At 38.3% G+C, this 17,371-nt stretch overlaps 4 protein-coding genes across 5 annotated transcripts; 3 read left to right on the top strand and 1 right to left on the bottom strand.

Moving 5' to 3' along the window:
• Positions 1-2,364: 2,364 nt before the first annotated feature.
• On the top strand, positions 2,365-4,226 carry LOC103836909 (cytosolic Fe-S cluster assembly factor NBP35). Its single transcript, XM_009113228.3, has 3 exons — positions 2,365-2,548; positions 2,631-2,732; positions 3,127-4,226. Exons 1-3 carry the CDS (start codon positions 2,512-2,514, stop codon positions 4,053-4,055), a joined length of 1,068 nt encoding a protein of 355 aa, XP_009111476.1. The 5' UTR covers positions 2,365-2,511; the 3' UTR covers positions 4,056-4,226.
• Positions 4,227-4,404: 178 nt separating this feature from the next.
• On the top strand, positions 4,405-6,495 carry LOC103836899 (transcription factor bHLH121). 2 transcript variants are annotated; one of them, XM_033292037.1, is made up of 5 exons: positions 4,405-4,613; positions 5,064-5,172; positions 5,249-5,376; positions 5,555-6,004; positions 6,088-6,300. In XM_033292037.1, exons 2-5 carry the CDS (start codon positions 5,076-5,078, stop codon positions 6,262-6,264), a joined length of 852 nt encoding a protein of 283 aa, XP_033147928.1. In that variant the 5' UTR covers positions 4,405-4,613; positions 5,064-5,075; the 3' UTR covers positions 6,265-6,300. The 2 variants fall into 2 exon arrangements, with proteins under 2 accessions (XP_033147928.1, XP_009111465.1); XM_009113217.3 differs by having other exon boundaries at positions 4,420-4,613; positions 5,071-5,172; positions 6,088-6,495.
• A 421-nt stretch (positions 6,496-6,916) lies between these two features.
• LOC103836891 (AP-5 complex subunit beta-1) lies at positions 6,917-11,049 on the top strand. The gene is made up of 3 exons (XM_009113203.2): positions 6,917-8,501; positions 8,883-9,322; positions 9,382-11,049. Exons 1-3 carry the CDS (start codon positions 7,119-7,121, stop codon positions 10,868-10,870), a joined length of 3,312 nt encoding a protein of 1,103 aa, XP_009111451.1. The 5' UTR covers positions 6,917-7,118; the 3' UTR covers positions 10,871-11,049.
• A 2,249-nt stretch (positions 11,050-13,298) lies between these two features.
• On the bottom strand, positions 13,299-17,232 carry LOC103836884. Its single transcript, XM_009113191.3, has 12 exons — positions 15,996-17,232; positions 15,806-15,922; positions 15,531-15,711; positions 15,251-15,417; positions 14,978-15,152; positions 14,637-14,698; positions 14,460-14,541; positions 14,313-14,370; positions 14,121-14,227; positions 13,893-13,979; positions 13,742-13,812; positions 13,299-13,662 (listed from the first exon to the last, which is right to left on the bottom strand). Exons 1-12 carry the CDS (start codon positions 16,415-16,417, stop codon positions 13,533-13,535), a joined length of 1,659 nt encoding a protein of 552 aa, XP_009111439.1. The 5' UTR covers positions 16,418-17,232; the 3' UTR covers positions 13,299-13,532.
• Between the last annotated feature and the right edge of the window lie 139 nt (positions 17,233-17,371).

The raw sequence follows: 17,371 nt of genomic DNA, 5'->3' as shown, positions 1-17,371 counted from the left end.
CACTTTATAGCTGTTGTTGTTGCTGATACTGCTGCCGCAGCCAAAGAAGCTGACATTTGATTGAAATATGAGAATGGTACTTTGAGTTAGCTTCGATTTCACTTTTTGTACACATGGTTAAGTATAGAAGGAAACTGAGACTTAGATGAAAAGCTGCAAAATTTTAATTTTTTTTTAAAAAGAGTAAACTTTAATTTCAGAAGCAAAACTATTTGAATGCATAGACTTTATTTTATCTTAATTGTAATATCATAATAAATCAATTTAAAAAAAAACGTTATTTCATCTTCTTTGAACAACCGACTTAATTTATTTTTTTTTTAATTCTTATATAACAATTTCTTCAATATGACATATAATACTCAAAGGTCCAGCATTTTTCAGAAATATGAGTCGATACACACTCTTTATGGTACGGCCCATAAAAATTAAATAAACTCCATAAACATAATGTCCTAACTCAATTGTTTTCATTCTTATTAACAAAAGCAACAACTCAACTCAACAAGTCCACAAACTAACGTCAAAACCTCAACGATATACGACGCCCAGCTACCTAAATTTGGGGAGCCATAATTCAACATAAATTTTAAAAACACCACTTGCTTGGCAAGCAAAACCATTCTACTTATACAACAAAGTACAAATGACATCATAGTCAGTTGTAAATTCATGTAAAAATAAAACATACAAACCCGGCGCGTAGCGCCGGAATACCACTAGTTAACTAATAAAATCCAGTTTGTTGGAAAAAAATAGAACATATATATAATAAACTAGTGAAGTATAATAGTCATGTTAGTGCAGTTTCACTTTGTAAACTGGCTGATGAGTACATCCAATAATGAACAACATGTAAGTTCATTATCGTTTGCGTTACTAAGTTTTCGATTCTATCATTTTGCACAAGGATTATTACATCCTCGTGATAATATACTGTATAGGCTTCGGTCTATTATTCCTCAGTAAACCGTTTAAAAGGTACTTAAAAGTTACAAAATGCATTGACCGTATACTTATTTTGAAATCCATATGTTTTAGTGTGCATAGCACAAACCGATATGACAAGGTTTTGTCAGAGAAAACAAAGGTTTTATAGAGTGTAGCTAATAATTAAATATTAAATCGGGAGATTTAAATATTATATGTAAGAACAAGTATATCAATTCAAAAGTTGTCTTCCTCAGAGAACAAATGCAGACATATTCTTAGACAAAACTTGTTTTGATTCCTAGTGTCATTGTTTTCGGTCCAACAGCACTTATTATCAAATAATTGTATATGAATTAAACAGTTAATCAGAGATTAGTCCAAAAATAGTGATACCAGAAAAGTGAAAACCAGGTGCTTGCGGTTGCGTACACTTGCGAAGACTAGGTGCGAGATTGATTTCTTTATGTTCATTGTTAAGGATGACAAAGAATATATAATAAAATGAAATTTAAAAATAATTAGGTACCCTCAAAAACTAGGTGGATTAATAGTAGAGACAACATCACTTCCAAAATACCTGTTTGAATTAAAACTAAGAATATATATTGTTATAAACCATTGGTATCGGAGTTGCCAGTAGTGAAAACTGATGTTGATATATCTAATATATTGAATCAAATATGACACACACACACATATATATTGCTATATTCTAAAAATATCTCTAGTATTTATTGATAAATAATTTATTTACTCGTGAACATTATTAATTAGTGAACCACACTAATTTTTTGTATTATTTATTTTCTGTTATTTAGTTATTTGATTTTGTATATATTTTTGCATCCCTTGTTACAACTGATCAAATATGCATATCAACCACATAAAATGCTGCTTCATGAACTCACTTCTGAGTTGTCCATAGCATAAAGGACTATGCTACGCTACTCAAATAGTAATATACTTTTCGTATGCACTTATATGCTGTTTTATACATAACTCACACGCATATGATGAGTGTGTCTCCTTTGTTTTTACGTGAATTATAAATATTCTCTCTATCTTGGCCTTATATTAGTATAGAATTGTAAAACCACTTTCCAAATTTAATTATAATTTCCAGAGTTTGTTCCTCTTTTATTTATAAGAAGAAAAAAAAAGCAGTTGCTTGCAAAGTTGGGTGGTTTCATTTTCATTGCATGTGAATGGGTAGGGTTGATGAGCATGACTCTTACGCTTGTGAATAAAGTCGACTACATGCTTTTGCATCATTATCCAAATCTGCCATGTATTTGACAACGATATATGAATACAAACATTAGAACACACACACACCACTCTCTCAGTGCACATTGCCACTCCTTGATTAGATTCTTTTTTTTTATTATGTTACAACAAAAACGTTGGTCGAATATGATCCTTTATTAAACAATAAACATAAGGCCCGTGAGAAATAATAGTCGAGCCCATATAATGATAATGGGCTTTGGTTAAGAACATTTCACAAGAGAAACTGGTTTTTCTCTATAAGAGCGAGTTTTAACGTATAAACGGAGAGGAATCACACAAGTCGTCGACATGGAGAAGGGAGAGATTCCAGAGAACGCCAATGAACGTAAGCAACTTCAATCCACTTGTTTTCTTCAGCTCATCTGTAGGTTTTGAACCTGATTGCGTGTTGTGTTGCTGGTGAATAGATTGCCCAGGTCCTCAATCGGAAACTGCTGGAAAGTCTGATTCTTGCGCAGGCTGCCCTAATCAGGAAGTATGTGCTACTGCTCCTAAAGGACCTGATCCAGGTTCGGTTTACTCTCTCTCTCTCTCGATCATGCTTTCATTGATTACATTTGAATTAGCTTTGTTATTGTTGAATTATCTGTGTTTGAAGATTATTACAGTTTCTCCTTAGTCCATTTATGATAAAAATGGATGCTTTTTGTATCTCCTATTTGAATAACTCATTTTTGGGTTGCTTCTGAATCTGTTTGTTACTTGGAGGTGTGTGTATATTTTGTATTAGAGGCTTTAGATCTCTAGAACTACATGCAAGTTACTGTCTTAGATAACTGAGAGCGTACGTTTGCAGTGATCTCTGTGTTCTTCATTAGAACTGTAGGTTCCTTTTGTTTGCCATAATGTTCTTTTGAGAGATTAGGACATAATATTTGTGCTGACATTTTCTGCTTCCTTCAGACTTGGTGGCCATAGCGGAGAGAATGAGCACTGTTAAGCACAAGATTCTTGTTTTGTCTGGGAAAGGTGGGGTTGGTAAGAGCACATTCTCAGCTCAGCTCTCCTTTGCCCTCGCGGGAATGGACCATCAAGTAGGTCTGATGGACATAGACATATGCGGTCCCAGCATGCCGAAAATGTTAGCCCTTGAAGGGCACGAGATTCACCAGAGCAACCTCGGGTGGTCCCCGGTTTACGTGGAGGACAACCTTGGCGTCATGTCAATAGGCTTCATGCTCCCCAACTCAGACGAAGCTGTGGTCTGGAGAGGTCCCCGCAAGAACGCTCTCATCAAACAGTTCCTGAAAGACGTCTACTGGGGAGAGATCGATTACCTCGTGGTCGATGCCCCGCCGGGAACATCAGACGAGCACATCTCCATCGTCCAGTACCTCCAAGCCACTGGGATCGACGGTGCAATCATCGTCACGACGCCGCAGGAAGTCTCGTTGATCGATGTGAGAAAAGAGGTTAGCTTCTGCAAGAAAGTTGGCGTCCCGGTGCTAGGAGTAGTGGAGAACATGAGCGGCTTGTGTCAATCGTTAGCGGATGTCACGTTCATGAAGGTGCAGTCAGAGCTTGGATTATCCGTTGATGTGACGCAAGACGTGATCTCTTGCTTAAGAATTAACGCACCAGAGCTTGTCAACGTCTTGGCTTACAGCGAAGTGTTTGACCGCAGTGGAGGCGGCGCAGAGAGAATGTGTAGGGAGATGGGAGTGCCGTTTCTTGGGAGTGTTCCTTTGGATCCACAGCTTTGCAAAGCAGCCGAGCAGGGGAAGTCGTGCTTTGAGGGTGACAACAAGTGTTCTGTAAGCGCACCTGCGCTTAAGAGCATTATAGAGAAAGTCGTTGCTTTGATCAAAGATGAAGATGGAGCGCCCCAGTAGTTTAACTTAAATCATTCGGTCGGATCCGTGCAATGATAATACTCTTTGTGTAAGAAGTTATAGGGAGTGGCTTCACATGTTATAAGATTGTTATTATGAGACTAGACCATTTAAAGCTTGTACATTAATCCGAAAATCAAACTAATATTTGGAAAATCAGTTTCACCTAAATTCTAGTAATCTATGATTGAGATGAAAAAAATCCAAAATGAAATCAACTATAGAAGGTAAAATCCAAAATGAAATCAAGTATAGAAGGTCTCTTTTGATAAATGAATAAATTCAAGGCAAGAAATAGAAAAACAATTTATACTTATTGTCATATATAGGAAATAATATGGATCAAATTATTAAATGTCATTGCAAAAAAAAAAAAAATGATGTCAAGTAGTATAAAATAAAAAAAAGTGGAATAATTGAAATAGGGGATAATGGCATAATGCTCTTGTGAGCAGAGAGCGGGGCTAGCACGAACGAACAAGAAGAATCTTTCTTCGTCGAACCTTTTCTTGTTCTATCTCAAACGAATCTCTCCGTCATCGTCGATTCTTCCCGCCGGTAAGTTTGTTCAGTCTCTCTGCCTTTACCTTTTTAGATCGGCTTCAATTGACATCGCCTTCTTTAGGGTTTCGATCATTATCCAGCTAGCTAGATTACTTCTTCAATCAAACTCGAATCTAGGGGTTTTGGATTGTTTGAACTTAGCTTTTAAGTGTTTGAAAGTGTAACAATTTCGTGATTGAAGATTCCTTTTTTCACACAAAGTTTTTTTTTTAAGATAGATGCTAATACCCAAACCCGGTTTAGAATGATTGTGGATTTCACAAATCTTGATAGCAATCGGTTCATATGAACAATCTGTACTACATGTAGGATGCTTAGTTTACAAGAACCAGATTAAGTAACCCAGATAATCAGTTTGAAGTCTTGTTTTGTGAGCCAGCAATGTTTCCTTGATCTTCTGCTGCTGCTTGTTGGATATGAATTCTCAAGAGTTGTGGTTTTCACTTTTCAGAGTTTATGGACGTTTCAGCTAGAAAGTCTCAGAAAGCAGGCCGTGAAAAGTTGAGGAGGGAGAAACTGAATGAGCATTTTGTTGAACTTGGGAATGTGCTCGGTAAATCATTTGGAATTTAACATTTATTACATGATTTTCAGTAACATCCTCCTTACATACCCTCTTCTGTTTGCAGATCCAGAAAGACCCAAGAATGACAAAGCTACGATTCTCACTGATACTCTTCAGTTGTTGAAAGAGCTCACTTCAGAAGTCAACAAACTCAAATCTGAGTACACCGCTTTGACAGATGAGTCCCGCGAGGTTCATATCCTTATCAATTACTCACCTATATATATATATAGATATGTACTTGTGTTCTGTCTTTTATGATAAAAATGCAAACTCTTAAGGCTACCTAACTTCTTATAGGACTTGTTTTATTTTAATCAATGGCAAAAATCTACTTATGCTTGTATAACAACAATGGTTCTTTATGTAGCTGACACAGGAGAAAAACGACCTGAGAGAAGAAAAGACATCGCTCAAGTCAGATATAGAGAATCTCAATCTGCAATACCAGCAGAGATTAAGGTCAATGTCTCCATGGGGAGCCGCAATGGATCACACTATCATGATGGCTCCACCGCCTTCTTTCCCATACCCAATGCCAATGGCTATGCCTCCCGGGTCAATCCCAATGCATCATCCACCAATGCCATCTTACACTTACTTTGGCAACCAGAATCCTAGCATGATGCCAGCGCCTTACATGCCCTATATGCCTCCTAATACCGTCGTTGAGCAACAGTCCGTGCACATACCACAGAACAACCGTTCCAGGGAACCTAGAGCAAAGGTTTCAAGAGAGAGCAGGTCCGATAAAGCAGAGGACTCTAATGACGTCGCAACACAGTTAGAGTTAAAGACTCCTGGATCTACTTCTGACAAGGTGAGACAAAGATTGAAAAATTAACTTGTGATCAGTCAGAAGCTAGACATCTGTAATTTATTAGAAAAATTGTGTGTTTGTAGGATACATCACAAAGGCCAGAGAAGAGCAAGAGATGTAAGAGAAACAGCAACAACAACAACAACTCTGTAGAAGAAAGCTCTCACTCAAGCAAGTGTTCATCTTCTCCGAGCGTCCGAGACAACACTTCTTCCAGTAGCGTATCTGGTGGTGGCCTAAAACCTGATGATGCAAAATGAAGATCGAAACGTTTCGATGAGTATATGATGCGAGTACAAAACCGGGCTCGCTGTCCGAAACATCGTTTTGACTTTTGATGCTTAGTTCCACAAACACAGCTGATTTGTAATCTCATCTGATGTTTATAATTATATAAGTTTAATAAGGTTTATATTCGAATTAGGTCAGATTACGTTAATATCACTAAAACATTGTAACAAAAATAGTATCATTAAAAACATCGTTCATTAGGAAGTGTTTATTCAATCAGTGATTCAAAATCAAAATTTTAAGATAGTTTTAGTTGGTTTATACAAAAATCTCAGCAATATTTTTTGGATTTGATATCAGTTTTTATTCATTAGTTTCTACCTCAAATTGTTTGTAATCAATTCAAAAAGACAAACCATTTTTAAAATTTTATAAAGTTGAGTAATACTAGACTTTAAATAAATTGATGAAAAGAATAATGGATATAAATCATTCATTTCTCCAGATTTTAAATAATATTTATAAATATCATACCTAATAACAATAGATTTTAAAATAGAAACCAGAACCACCATTCACATAACGGTAGATTATGTTATTGAATAGATAATAACACTATAAAAAGTTAAATTATCTTGACAGAACATGAATTTGATATAAAACAAATATTTTAAACAAGAAAATGATTTACATTAAAATTGAAATAAAATAAAGAAAAACGAATAAAGAAAGTAAATAATGAGTCAGCATCTGTGAATTGTTCTGTTTCACGGAGTGGTACTTGTTGCCTGCCGGCGACAAGACTCAAGAGGCTGTCTTATCGTCTCAAATGTCTTCCTTTTAAACTTCTCCACAGATTCAAAATCCTCTCTTCGATCGGAGCATGACGACTCCGGCGAGACCCCTCTCCGTCCACGACTGGGACGTCCTCATCGAAGATTTCCAAGACTCCGGCGCTCCTCGCGACTGGTTCACCTCCGTCTTCTCCACCGACTCTCTACCCGACCTCGCTCTCTCCTCCCTCCTCAAAAAGGAGTTCCCTTTGCCATCGAAGCTCTCAATCCTCGTCTTCCTCGACGAATTCTCCGAGACTCTCTTCCACAAACGCGGCGACGAGACCTTCGATCGCCTCGTCGACGCTCTCCGCGCGATCGTGCAGTCTCCGACGGACGGATCGAACGGGTTAAAGGAGCAGGCTTTGATCTCCTTCACGTCGGTGCTTGTGGCGGTTGGTTCTTTCTCCGTGCGCCACGTGGAAGCCGTCGTTGACTTGCTGCTCGCGCTTGTGAATCGCCCTAACCACGGGTTCGATAGACAGGCACGTGCCGTCGCGTGCGAGTGCTTACGTCAGCTCGAGAGAGCGTTTCCTGGGTTGTTGTCTGACGTCGCTGGGCATCTTTGGTCGCTGTGCCAAGCGGAGAGAACACACGCCGTGCAAGCTTACCTTCTCTTGTTCACGACCGTTGTTTACAATGTCGTTAACCAGAAGCTCAAGGTTTCGCTTCTTAGTACTTCTGTGCCTTTGGTTCCTTTCAATGCTCCTCCCAATCTGGGTCAGAGTCTGGGGTTGGGGCCAGATCAGAAGGAGCTGAGACGGACGCTGGCGTTTATGTTGGAGTCTCCGTATCTGTTCACGTCTTGTGCTATGATGGAGTTTATGGGGATGGTGGTGCCCCTTGCGTCTGCATTGGAGTTACAAGCCTCTATGTTGAAAGTTCAGTTCTTGGGGATGATTTATTCGTTTGATCCGATGCTGTGTCATGTTGTCTTGCTTATGTATACTCAGTTCCCTGATGCGTTCGAGGGACAAGAGAAAGATATCATGAGACGTCTCATGCTTCTCTCCAAGGAGACTCAGATCTATCTTGCTTTCCGCTTGCTTGCGCTTCACTGGTTAATGGGTTTGTTTAATAAAGTTATGTTGAGTGGGGAGGTTGGGAAGAGGAAGTCTGTGCTCGAGATGGGTCGAAAGTTTCATCCTGGGGTATTTGATCCGCTCGCTTTGAAGGCTTTGAAGCTTGATCTGCTGGTACAGTGCTATGTTGGTTTGAGTGGAGGTGGTGATAATGGAAAATCTGCAGGGGAGTTGTTGCAGGAATGTTTGGTCTCTGTTTCGGATTTCAAATGGTTGCCTCCTTGGAGCTCGGAAACTAGTGTAGCGTTCCGTACTTTGCACAAGTTTCTGATAAGTGCTTCTACGCATTCTGACTCTGATCCTTCCACCACTAGAAGTCTTATGGAGTCTAGCCTCTTCCAAAACTTGCAGGTCTGTTGCTATCTAGCTTGATGATGGTTCACTTTGATTATTTTTCGAGAAAGGAACATAACTTGTTTAGCTTTTTTTTAAGGTGTATACTTCGTCCGTCTCATTTTGAAATGTCGTCTTAGATTTGTGCATAAAGATTAAGAAAACACTTAATTTTGTATATTTTCTAGATAAAAACATCAATACCTATATACCTAACCATATTTCAACCAATAAGAAAATAAACATGAGAATATCGTTAACAAATTTTGCATTGAAATTTTAAAACCACAGTAAGGAAAATTAATAGGAAAAAACATTAATCATGGATATAATGTATCTGCTGAGCTTCATGAACATTTACTCTTCCTTTGTTTTGATTATCTTATATACTTGATTCAGGGGTTGCTGGTGGACATGACTTCAAAGTTTCCAATCTTGGTCCCTGTCATTGTGTCATTTATAGAACGGTTGATAAACTGTGAAAAGCATCAGTGGTTAGGAGAGAGGTTTCTTCAGACAATAGATGAGAAGCTGCTTCCCAAACTTGAGAAAAGCTGTTTGTTAACAGCTTACTTCCCGCTTCTCCACCGGATTGCGGAGAACGATACAATACCTCCTTCTAGATTGATAGTGCTGCTCACAAAGTTTGTCCTTACACTTGTTGATAAGCGCGGGTTTGATGTGGGGTTGAGATTGTGGGATCAAGGGACTGAAGTTCTTGGCATTTGTCGAACGCTATTGAGTCACCATAAGAGCTCTAGATTGTTTCTTGGACTCTCTCGCCTTCTTTCTCTCATGTGTCTCTATTTCCCTGATCTAGATGTCCGAGACAACGCCAGGTAATGACCTAAACAAATCTTGTATGATTGCATTAGCTGAACCTCTTGGTGAATTACAGGATATATCTGAGGATGCTGGTGTGTATACCAGGAAGGAGGTTGAAGAACATTTTGAAACCTGCAGATACCGTCTCTCCATCAACACATTCATCTGCATTCTTCACTGTCCAGAGTCCTCGTTTCCGTCATGATCCTAACAAATCTTGGAACCTTTCATCATATATTCATCTTGAACGTGTCACTTCCCTACTAGTGAAACAGTCATGGTCCTTGTCTCTACCATCACTAGGCGTTGGAAACGATGGGTATAGCGTTATAGAAAGGAAAGTTCAGGTTGATGAAGTTGAGACGGATAGTAGCAGTCAAGAACTCCTCCAGCTTTTACCGGATTCTCGAAGGATTGAATCAGGAAAGCCCACGTTAAGAGTGATGGATGCAAAGATAGCTGAGATTCTCGAAAGGTTGAGGAGATACTTCTCAGTGGTTCCTGATCTCAGACACATGCCTGGAATCAAGGTGAGGATAAACTGTACTTTGAGATTGGATGCTGAACCATATAGCAGCATATGGGGTAGTCAAACTCAGAGTCCTGAGTTGGATAAAGTGGACTCATCACCTCCTGCTTTATTCGCAACCGTGGTTAAATTCTCATCTTCAGCACCTTATGGCTCTATTCCATCTTGCCGCATACCTTTCCTTCTAGGTGAGCCTCATTTGGACAAGAATGTACAAGGCTCTTTGGACATTGTCTTGTTAGGAGACGCGCCGAAAGAAGAGGAGAAAGATGGCTTGGGAGGAGGAGCATCTGTAACAGTTGAACTTGAACCTAGAGAACCAACACCGGGTTTGGTTGAGGTTTCAATGGAAGCAAATGCAGAGAGTGGTCAGATGATTCAGGGGAAACTCGAGAGTGTCCCTGTGGGGATTGAAGACATGTTCCTGAAAGCTCTTGCCCCAACTGATGAACCTGAAGATACAATACCAAACTACTACGCAGATCTATTCAGTGCTTTGTGGGAAGTGTGCGGTTCATCGTCTAGCACGGCACACGAAACATTTGCACTAAAAGGAGGCAAAACCGCCGCAGCAATCAGCGGGACACGGTCAGTGAAGCTTCTTGAAGTCCCTGCAGAAACTGTTATACAAGCCAGCGAGCTTCACTTAGCCCCCTTTGTGGTAGCTATCACGGGAGAACAGCTTGTGAACATTGTAAGAGAAGGAGGAATCATCGAGAACATTGTGTGGCATGAGGAGGAGGAAGAAGGAGGAGGTCAGGGTACTGCTTCTTCCTCGATAGGGCCAACAGGATCTAACCGAGACCCTCTACGTCTTACATACATAGGTTATGGAGACGATCAAGAGGTTCCAATGAGTAGGAGTAGAGGGAAGTTGGGAAAGATAAAGATGCTGATGTTTTTGCCTCCGAGATATCATCTGCTGTTTGAAATGGAAGTTGGTGAAGGGTCGACATTGGTGCATATAAGAACAGATTATTGGCCTTGCTTAGCTTATGTTGATGATTACTTAGAAGCTTTGTTCTTGCTTTAGGAGAGTTTTTTTTTTTCTTAACTCTCTTTTCATTCTTTTTGTGCTCATCTACATAAAAGGTTGCCTAAATGAACCCAAACACAGAACACAGACAAAACCATAAGTGTGTTGGTTTGTAATGATAAATTTATTTTTTATTGGAAGAAAATAAGTAAAGTCGTGAATTATCATTTCTTGTACATGTGTTTTTTCCTATGAAATGATTCTAAAGCTAATGTGTATCTTCTACATCTGTTTGTACCACTATTATTGATTTTATCTTGTTGATACTACAAAAGAATGTTTATAATAGTTAATCCATTCAAGAACCACGATGCTTCCGGTTCGATGATGTGTTGATGTACTGTATTAGTACTAGGGTTTTCATTGGGAGAATTCACTATACTATGTAATATAATGTTCCAGAGATTGCTACTATATGTTCCTTGAAGATAGAGACCAAACGAGCAGTTGAACAAGTGTTTAAAACTTGATTATTTAATAAGTATCTAAGGGATTGAAATTTAAAAAAAAATGAAGATAGAGAGCAAAATAAAACAATTTTTTGATCAACTAAAACCAAATACGAGAAATAACACCATATAATTAGTCTTGTCCAAAAGACATTGCAAAAAAAAAAATGATATAAAGAAAAAAAAGAGTAATGATCTACTTCTTTTGCTAAATATAAAAAATGAAAAACTAAAATCTAAATCTAAAAAACAAAGACCAAAATCACAAGATGAAAGTCAGAATAAAAACCGAAAATGAAAAACTAAAATATAAAATCACAAAACATAATTAGTACCATACTCATTAATTATACTCATAAGCTCCAATTACAAAAGATATCGGTAGTGCACCATTGCCCAACTTACATCAAGTTCTTTAAGCCTCTTGATTGACCCATAAAAACAGTGTGATTGCCAACAACACGGCTTCGCCATGCAATCAATCATGTAGAACCTTTGTTCTTCAGTCTATCATTGCTTACAATATAATGTTAGTTAAATTTACAAAAATATTTTGACTAACTATATAGAAGTGTATTGTAGACATGGAGTCTAGCATGACCACAAATTGAAAGTTGAGATGTCGATAGCCCGAGCTTCAGAAATCTTAATATTCTAATAATTTTCTGGGGTGATGGTCATATGTATGGTGTTTCTGTGATGGTGTGATCCAATACAACTGCACAAGAAAAAAATTATTAGTCCAAGAACTCACCATTTATTTCTATTTCAAAGATCAAGAAAAATTTAATTAAATAAAAAATATTATCATTAGTTGATTTAACAAAAATATGTATAATCAGTCGTAGTTTTAATGTATCTTAAAATTTGAATAGTCTTCCAGAAATCATGTTATTCTATCTATTGATACGGTGATGATGTGACCAAGTGCCGCACAAGAAAAGATATTATTAGTTCAAGAAATCACCATCCATTTCAAAGATCCACAAAAAAAAAAAAAAAAAAAAAAAACTATTCTCATTAATTGATTTAAAATGCTAAAAGTATACTCAAGTAGACGGATATCAAATCCTCATTACAAAATTAACAAAAAGGGGAAAGAATTCAATATCAATGTAAAAAAATTAATTATCCAATACAATTCTTCTCTCTAAGATGTTACACATTCGCGGATATAACTATTCCACACAAAATTATCAAAAGTAAAATAAAATAACTCTCGAATATGTCGTAAGAATAATAAAATAACTCTCGAATATGTCGTAAGAATTTATGGAATCAATGATTCCATATTGTCAAAAAGAACTATCAAAGTGGATAAGTTAGCATCTTTAGCTAGGAATATCAATGATTCTTATGTTGTATCTCGGCTATATTAATTTTCTATTTCTTTTTGCTGTAAACCTTTTATTGTCCAAAAAAATGCTCACTTATCCGCATTAGAGTTCTCCATTCTTCTTATATGTTTGAAGGTGTAGTTCCTGCATTCAATTAGCTTTCTGATGTCGTCCAAAATGTGTTTGGATAGATTCATGTTTCAGTGAAAAGATGTATTGTTGGTCAGATGATGCTCTTTCCAATTCCTTATAAATGTTAGTTGAGTCTCCGTAGAACATAACATTTTGATAAGCTAACCAGTTCATCTGAAGGATAGCTTCTTTTAATGCCAAGACCTCTATCTCAAGTACTGAACTTGTAGCTTATGTCGAAGTGGAGCTTTGTGGAATTGGTTTGTTATGAGAACCATCATATTCCTCTTCTGCAGTTCTCATCAATCCATGACCCATCTGTGTAACAGTAAGTAAACATTATCTCTGTCCATAAGAGGCAAAGTAAGAGAGCGATTAAACTTTCTTTGATATTGTTCCCCTGATTTGTCATTTAAAGATTTGGCCTCCTTCCATTGCTGATGATCAATAAAAGCTTTGTGGATAATGTCATGAATGAACAATTTTTTCCTTGATGCATAGACCAAATTTGTAGTTGGCTAGTCTTCTCCTTTATAATCTTAACACTGTTCTGTACAAAACCTCTAATACTTGGGAGGCTTATATATAGTTTTCAACAGTCTTTTACTACTTCTCTAACCCAAATGATTTTAAACTTAGCAGTCTCAAACCCCAAACTACATTACCTTTTTTTTCTTTTTCTTTCTAGAAATAGAGAATATTTAGAAGAAATAGAAAGGCTCAAATATGATGATTACATTTCTACAAGCTATTGCTCTCAACCGGTTGAACAGGTAGCCCTCCTCCTCCTCTGTCATCGTTTGTCATCTTTTTTAGGGATCTGTATTGCAGCCGAACACTGTCTCCACTCTCCACAATCTTTAATAGATACCTAATATCAGGAAAACAAATGAGCTTGGGAACTGAACTCAATAAGTCTCTTTTAACCTACAAAGCGTAGTTTTAGTTACCAGCCATTGAGACATTGAGATGTCACGATCGCTTCCTTTCCAACATACTTCTCCGGTGTTCTCCTGTTTCCCTGCAATGGTGAAATGTGTTTCATAGAGTATATGCTGGAAGAAATAGATCAGAGCCAAGATATGAACAATAATGGCCTACCTTGATAAGTACTTTCTCATTTACAGCAAATGGATAATGAACCACTCGCTGCTGTAATCCATCATCCGTAGCTGGATCTCCATGTTCCTGCAGGGGAGGTCCATCAATTATATAAGCTAAGGTAAACAGAACATAGAGGGATAAGTTTCGAGATAGTACTATGTAACTAGAAACCACCAAAGACATACAAAGCAATTAACAATACAGAGCAGTGTCAGATCATCTTACCACATCCATTTGATCACTCATTTCTTTTCTACGCCTTCGCATGGCTGCGTTGTGGAAAAGTCTTTTATCATCTTGTTGCTTTATAGCTGAAGCGGCAGCTCTAAGAGCTGGGTGTTTGACATTAAAAAGAACAGTTAAGATTGTTTGACTACACTGTTGGATAATAAGAGAGTGAAGCTTAATGGGAATTACCATGGTTAGGGACCAGAGACCCAGGCTCGATTTCTGCATTGCAGAGCGTACATCTAGACTGTGCAGAAGATAACCGTGGTTATGAAATAATCTTGGGTATGTAGAGGAACCATCACATGGAACTAGCATAAGGAAACAAACACCAACCATTTCAAGGACTCTTCTAAGCATGAGGCCACCAAATGAATGCCCACAAGAGACGACAATCGCATCTTCAAGAAACGCACCGCTAAACATCCACGAGTTTGCAGAACATATGAATTAGAACCCTGATTTCATCCAAACGAACATATAAGAATATATGAAGGGAAAATTGGTACTCACGAAACTGGATCCGAGAGAACACTTCTTAAGGAAGGCTCTTTGCAAACATCATCCCGTGAAACCTGATATCCACAATTCAGAAAAGATCTCTTGACATAAAACCTTGTGCTCAGAGAAGTTAACATCAAACATAGAAACTTATACCATTATACTATTGAGGTAGTGCCAATCATAAGATCCTCAAAACATATGTACAGTACGTTGCACAAACGTAGAAACTTATATCATTATACTTGGGTATATTGGCATCGATATTCACAGATATCAAATTTTTGCATGTTTAAATGTACTTTAACAATTGAGACTATCAGCTCTACTATTATAAGAGAAGATGAGCTTACATTGGTTTTCACAGGCGGAGTAACTGGAGTCTCATTCTCGGCCAAGAGGTTATCCATAAACTGACTGACAGATACTGGCACATAGCTTTGAGGAATTACATGGCCAGCTGCTTCTACTGGGGAGCAATCTAGTATAGCATTACTTTTCGGCATAAGCCTAAATGCTAATGACGCCCTTCAAGTGAGAAGTTTGGAGATTAAATTAAACATGTAACCAACAATCCTGTCACAAAATTTAGTATGTGAAAGCTTATTATATTTTTATAGACATACCTTCCGCGAGTGTCAGTGCCAGAGAAATGATCAGAAGTAGCTCTATAAGAGGCAGCTGGACGGAGACCTGCAGTAGCATGACTAAGCGCTTTGCCAGTAATGAGTAAGATATCACCAATCCCACATCCACTATCTGCTGCGTACCAACGACCATTTGGGTCACATACCTAAATGTATTTTCAAGCTGATCATGTCAGATTCATATGAGAAACTATCCTCTTGTTGAAAGCGTATATATATGTATTGTTCGATACACACAAAGAGTTCATAGAAAGGTGACCTGGATGCCAGAGCCATCAGAGCAGAACAGTGTCAACAAACCCTTCTCAATCTCAATACTCCCACCTCCAGAAGCAGGTTTCCCATTTTGGATCGACGCATGAGCATAGGAAGACACTAACACAGAGGAGGAAACCTCGTTCGGAGCTAGTGGGAAGTCATCGAGCATATGGTTAAACACACTGCAAAACAGATCCCCACCCCACTTGTCATCCAAAAAAGGAAAGAGGTGATACTATGATAATAGTAATAGTAGTAAACATAACACCATCCTACTCGCTTCTTAGACGTAGATGCCTTGCAACTGCAGACAAAGCAGCTCTCGCTACTTTACCTAAACACCTGAACACCTCAGCCATACACGGAGGCGACGAATCCAAATCCTCAACAGATCTATTCACAAGTCAAACATTACAACAACATATACATAACAAGTGATAACTAACAATCAATCAAAGAGCCTAACCTTCCAGCTCTGTACATAGAGAGGCCACGATTGGGTTTACCAGAAACGCTACTTCGAGTTCTGAAATACAAGCGAGCAGCTTCGAGGCCACACCGCATCAGCGCGGTGTCTTCGCTCCCGAGCTCGATCACGGAAGCGTTGTATCTCATCAGAGACGCGGACAGAGCCTCGACGGCTTTCGCGTAGGAGGGAGAAGGAGCTCCTTCGTAAGGGAGAATGTCTGATAACCTAACCCTAGCGAGAGGACACCCCGACGACGACGACATCATCGGCGTGGAGTCTCCGGTGGGGTGAGAAGCGGAGATCGGCGGCGTCACTGTGATGAGATGGGGCTTGTTCAAGCGGGGAGATGGAGAAGGAGAGTGGGCGGGGATAAAGGTTGGAGGCGTGATCGGAGACGAGACGTGGCGGTAATCGATCATACGTCGTCGTTCCGGAGGTGGATTTGGGTTTTTTTTTTTAATTTTTACTGTAAGGAAGGTTTACTTTTACTCTCTCTCTCTCTCTCTGCTGATGGCCGTGATGGGTGGGGGATGACTAGTTTGATGATGAACTGAGACGAGGAATCGATGTTTATGGGTTCATCGCAGTCGATGGAGTGGAGATTCAAGGTGGGAACGTTGGGGGACTCTGTTTTTTTTTTTTTGCTTTGTTAGGTGTGTTGTTGTAATGTTCAGAGAGGGTAAGGTAATAAAAAGCGCAGGCCTTTTTTGTACTTTCACTTTTTACTTTTTTGGGTCAAACTTAACTCCAAAGATTTACTAGTTAGTCGTACATACATTCATTCGATTTGGATTTGGATTTTTTTTTTCTTTTCTTTTTTCAGCCAAAATATTTGGATTCGAATTATGAATGACCATATTGAAAAAAATACTTAGATATGTAGTAAGAAAGTAGAAAGAAATAGGAAGATAAAAGAGGAAATATGAGATGATATGATATGGTGAGTTCGTGAACAATATTTTTTTTTGGCTATAAAATCAATTTTTCCGTTGACAAAAAAAGAATCAATTTTCCCAAATGTAAATTAGTTTTATGTAAATTTGATTTATCATTTAAAATAATTCTCTCATGACTCCACGGCGCAATAAATAAAACAAAACATGTGTTAGAAATTGTAAGAAATTGCAAACTGGGGTGAATATGCTTGCTATTGATCATGATCGACTAATATTAGTTTTTAGTAATTAGTAGCATTAACGTGTGGACAAATACAATTTAACAATTAAACCACTCAATAAGGGGTGATGATGATAATGATGATGATGTTTTACTTGTTGGTGGTTGTGGTGATGAGGCGAGAGAGGATGTATGCTTTTGATGATGAAGTTAAGAAGCATACCTTGTCATGATATGTATCGTGATGTGACAACATC

Source organism: Brassica rapa, chromosome A01 (genome assembly GCF_000309985.2).
Source record: "Brassica rapa cultivar Chiifu-401-42 chromosome A01, CAAS_Brap_v3.01, whole genome shotgun sequence".
Classification (NCBI taxonomy): Eukaryota; Viridiplantae; Streptophyta; class Magnoliopsida; order Brassicales; family Brassicaceae; genus Brassica; species Brassica rapa.
Note: the sequence above shows the minus strand (reverse complement) of the source record. Positions and strands in the feature narration are given on the sequence as shown.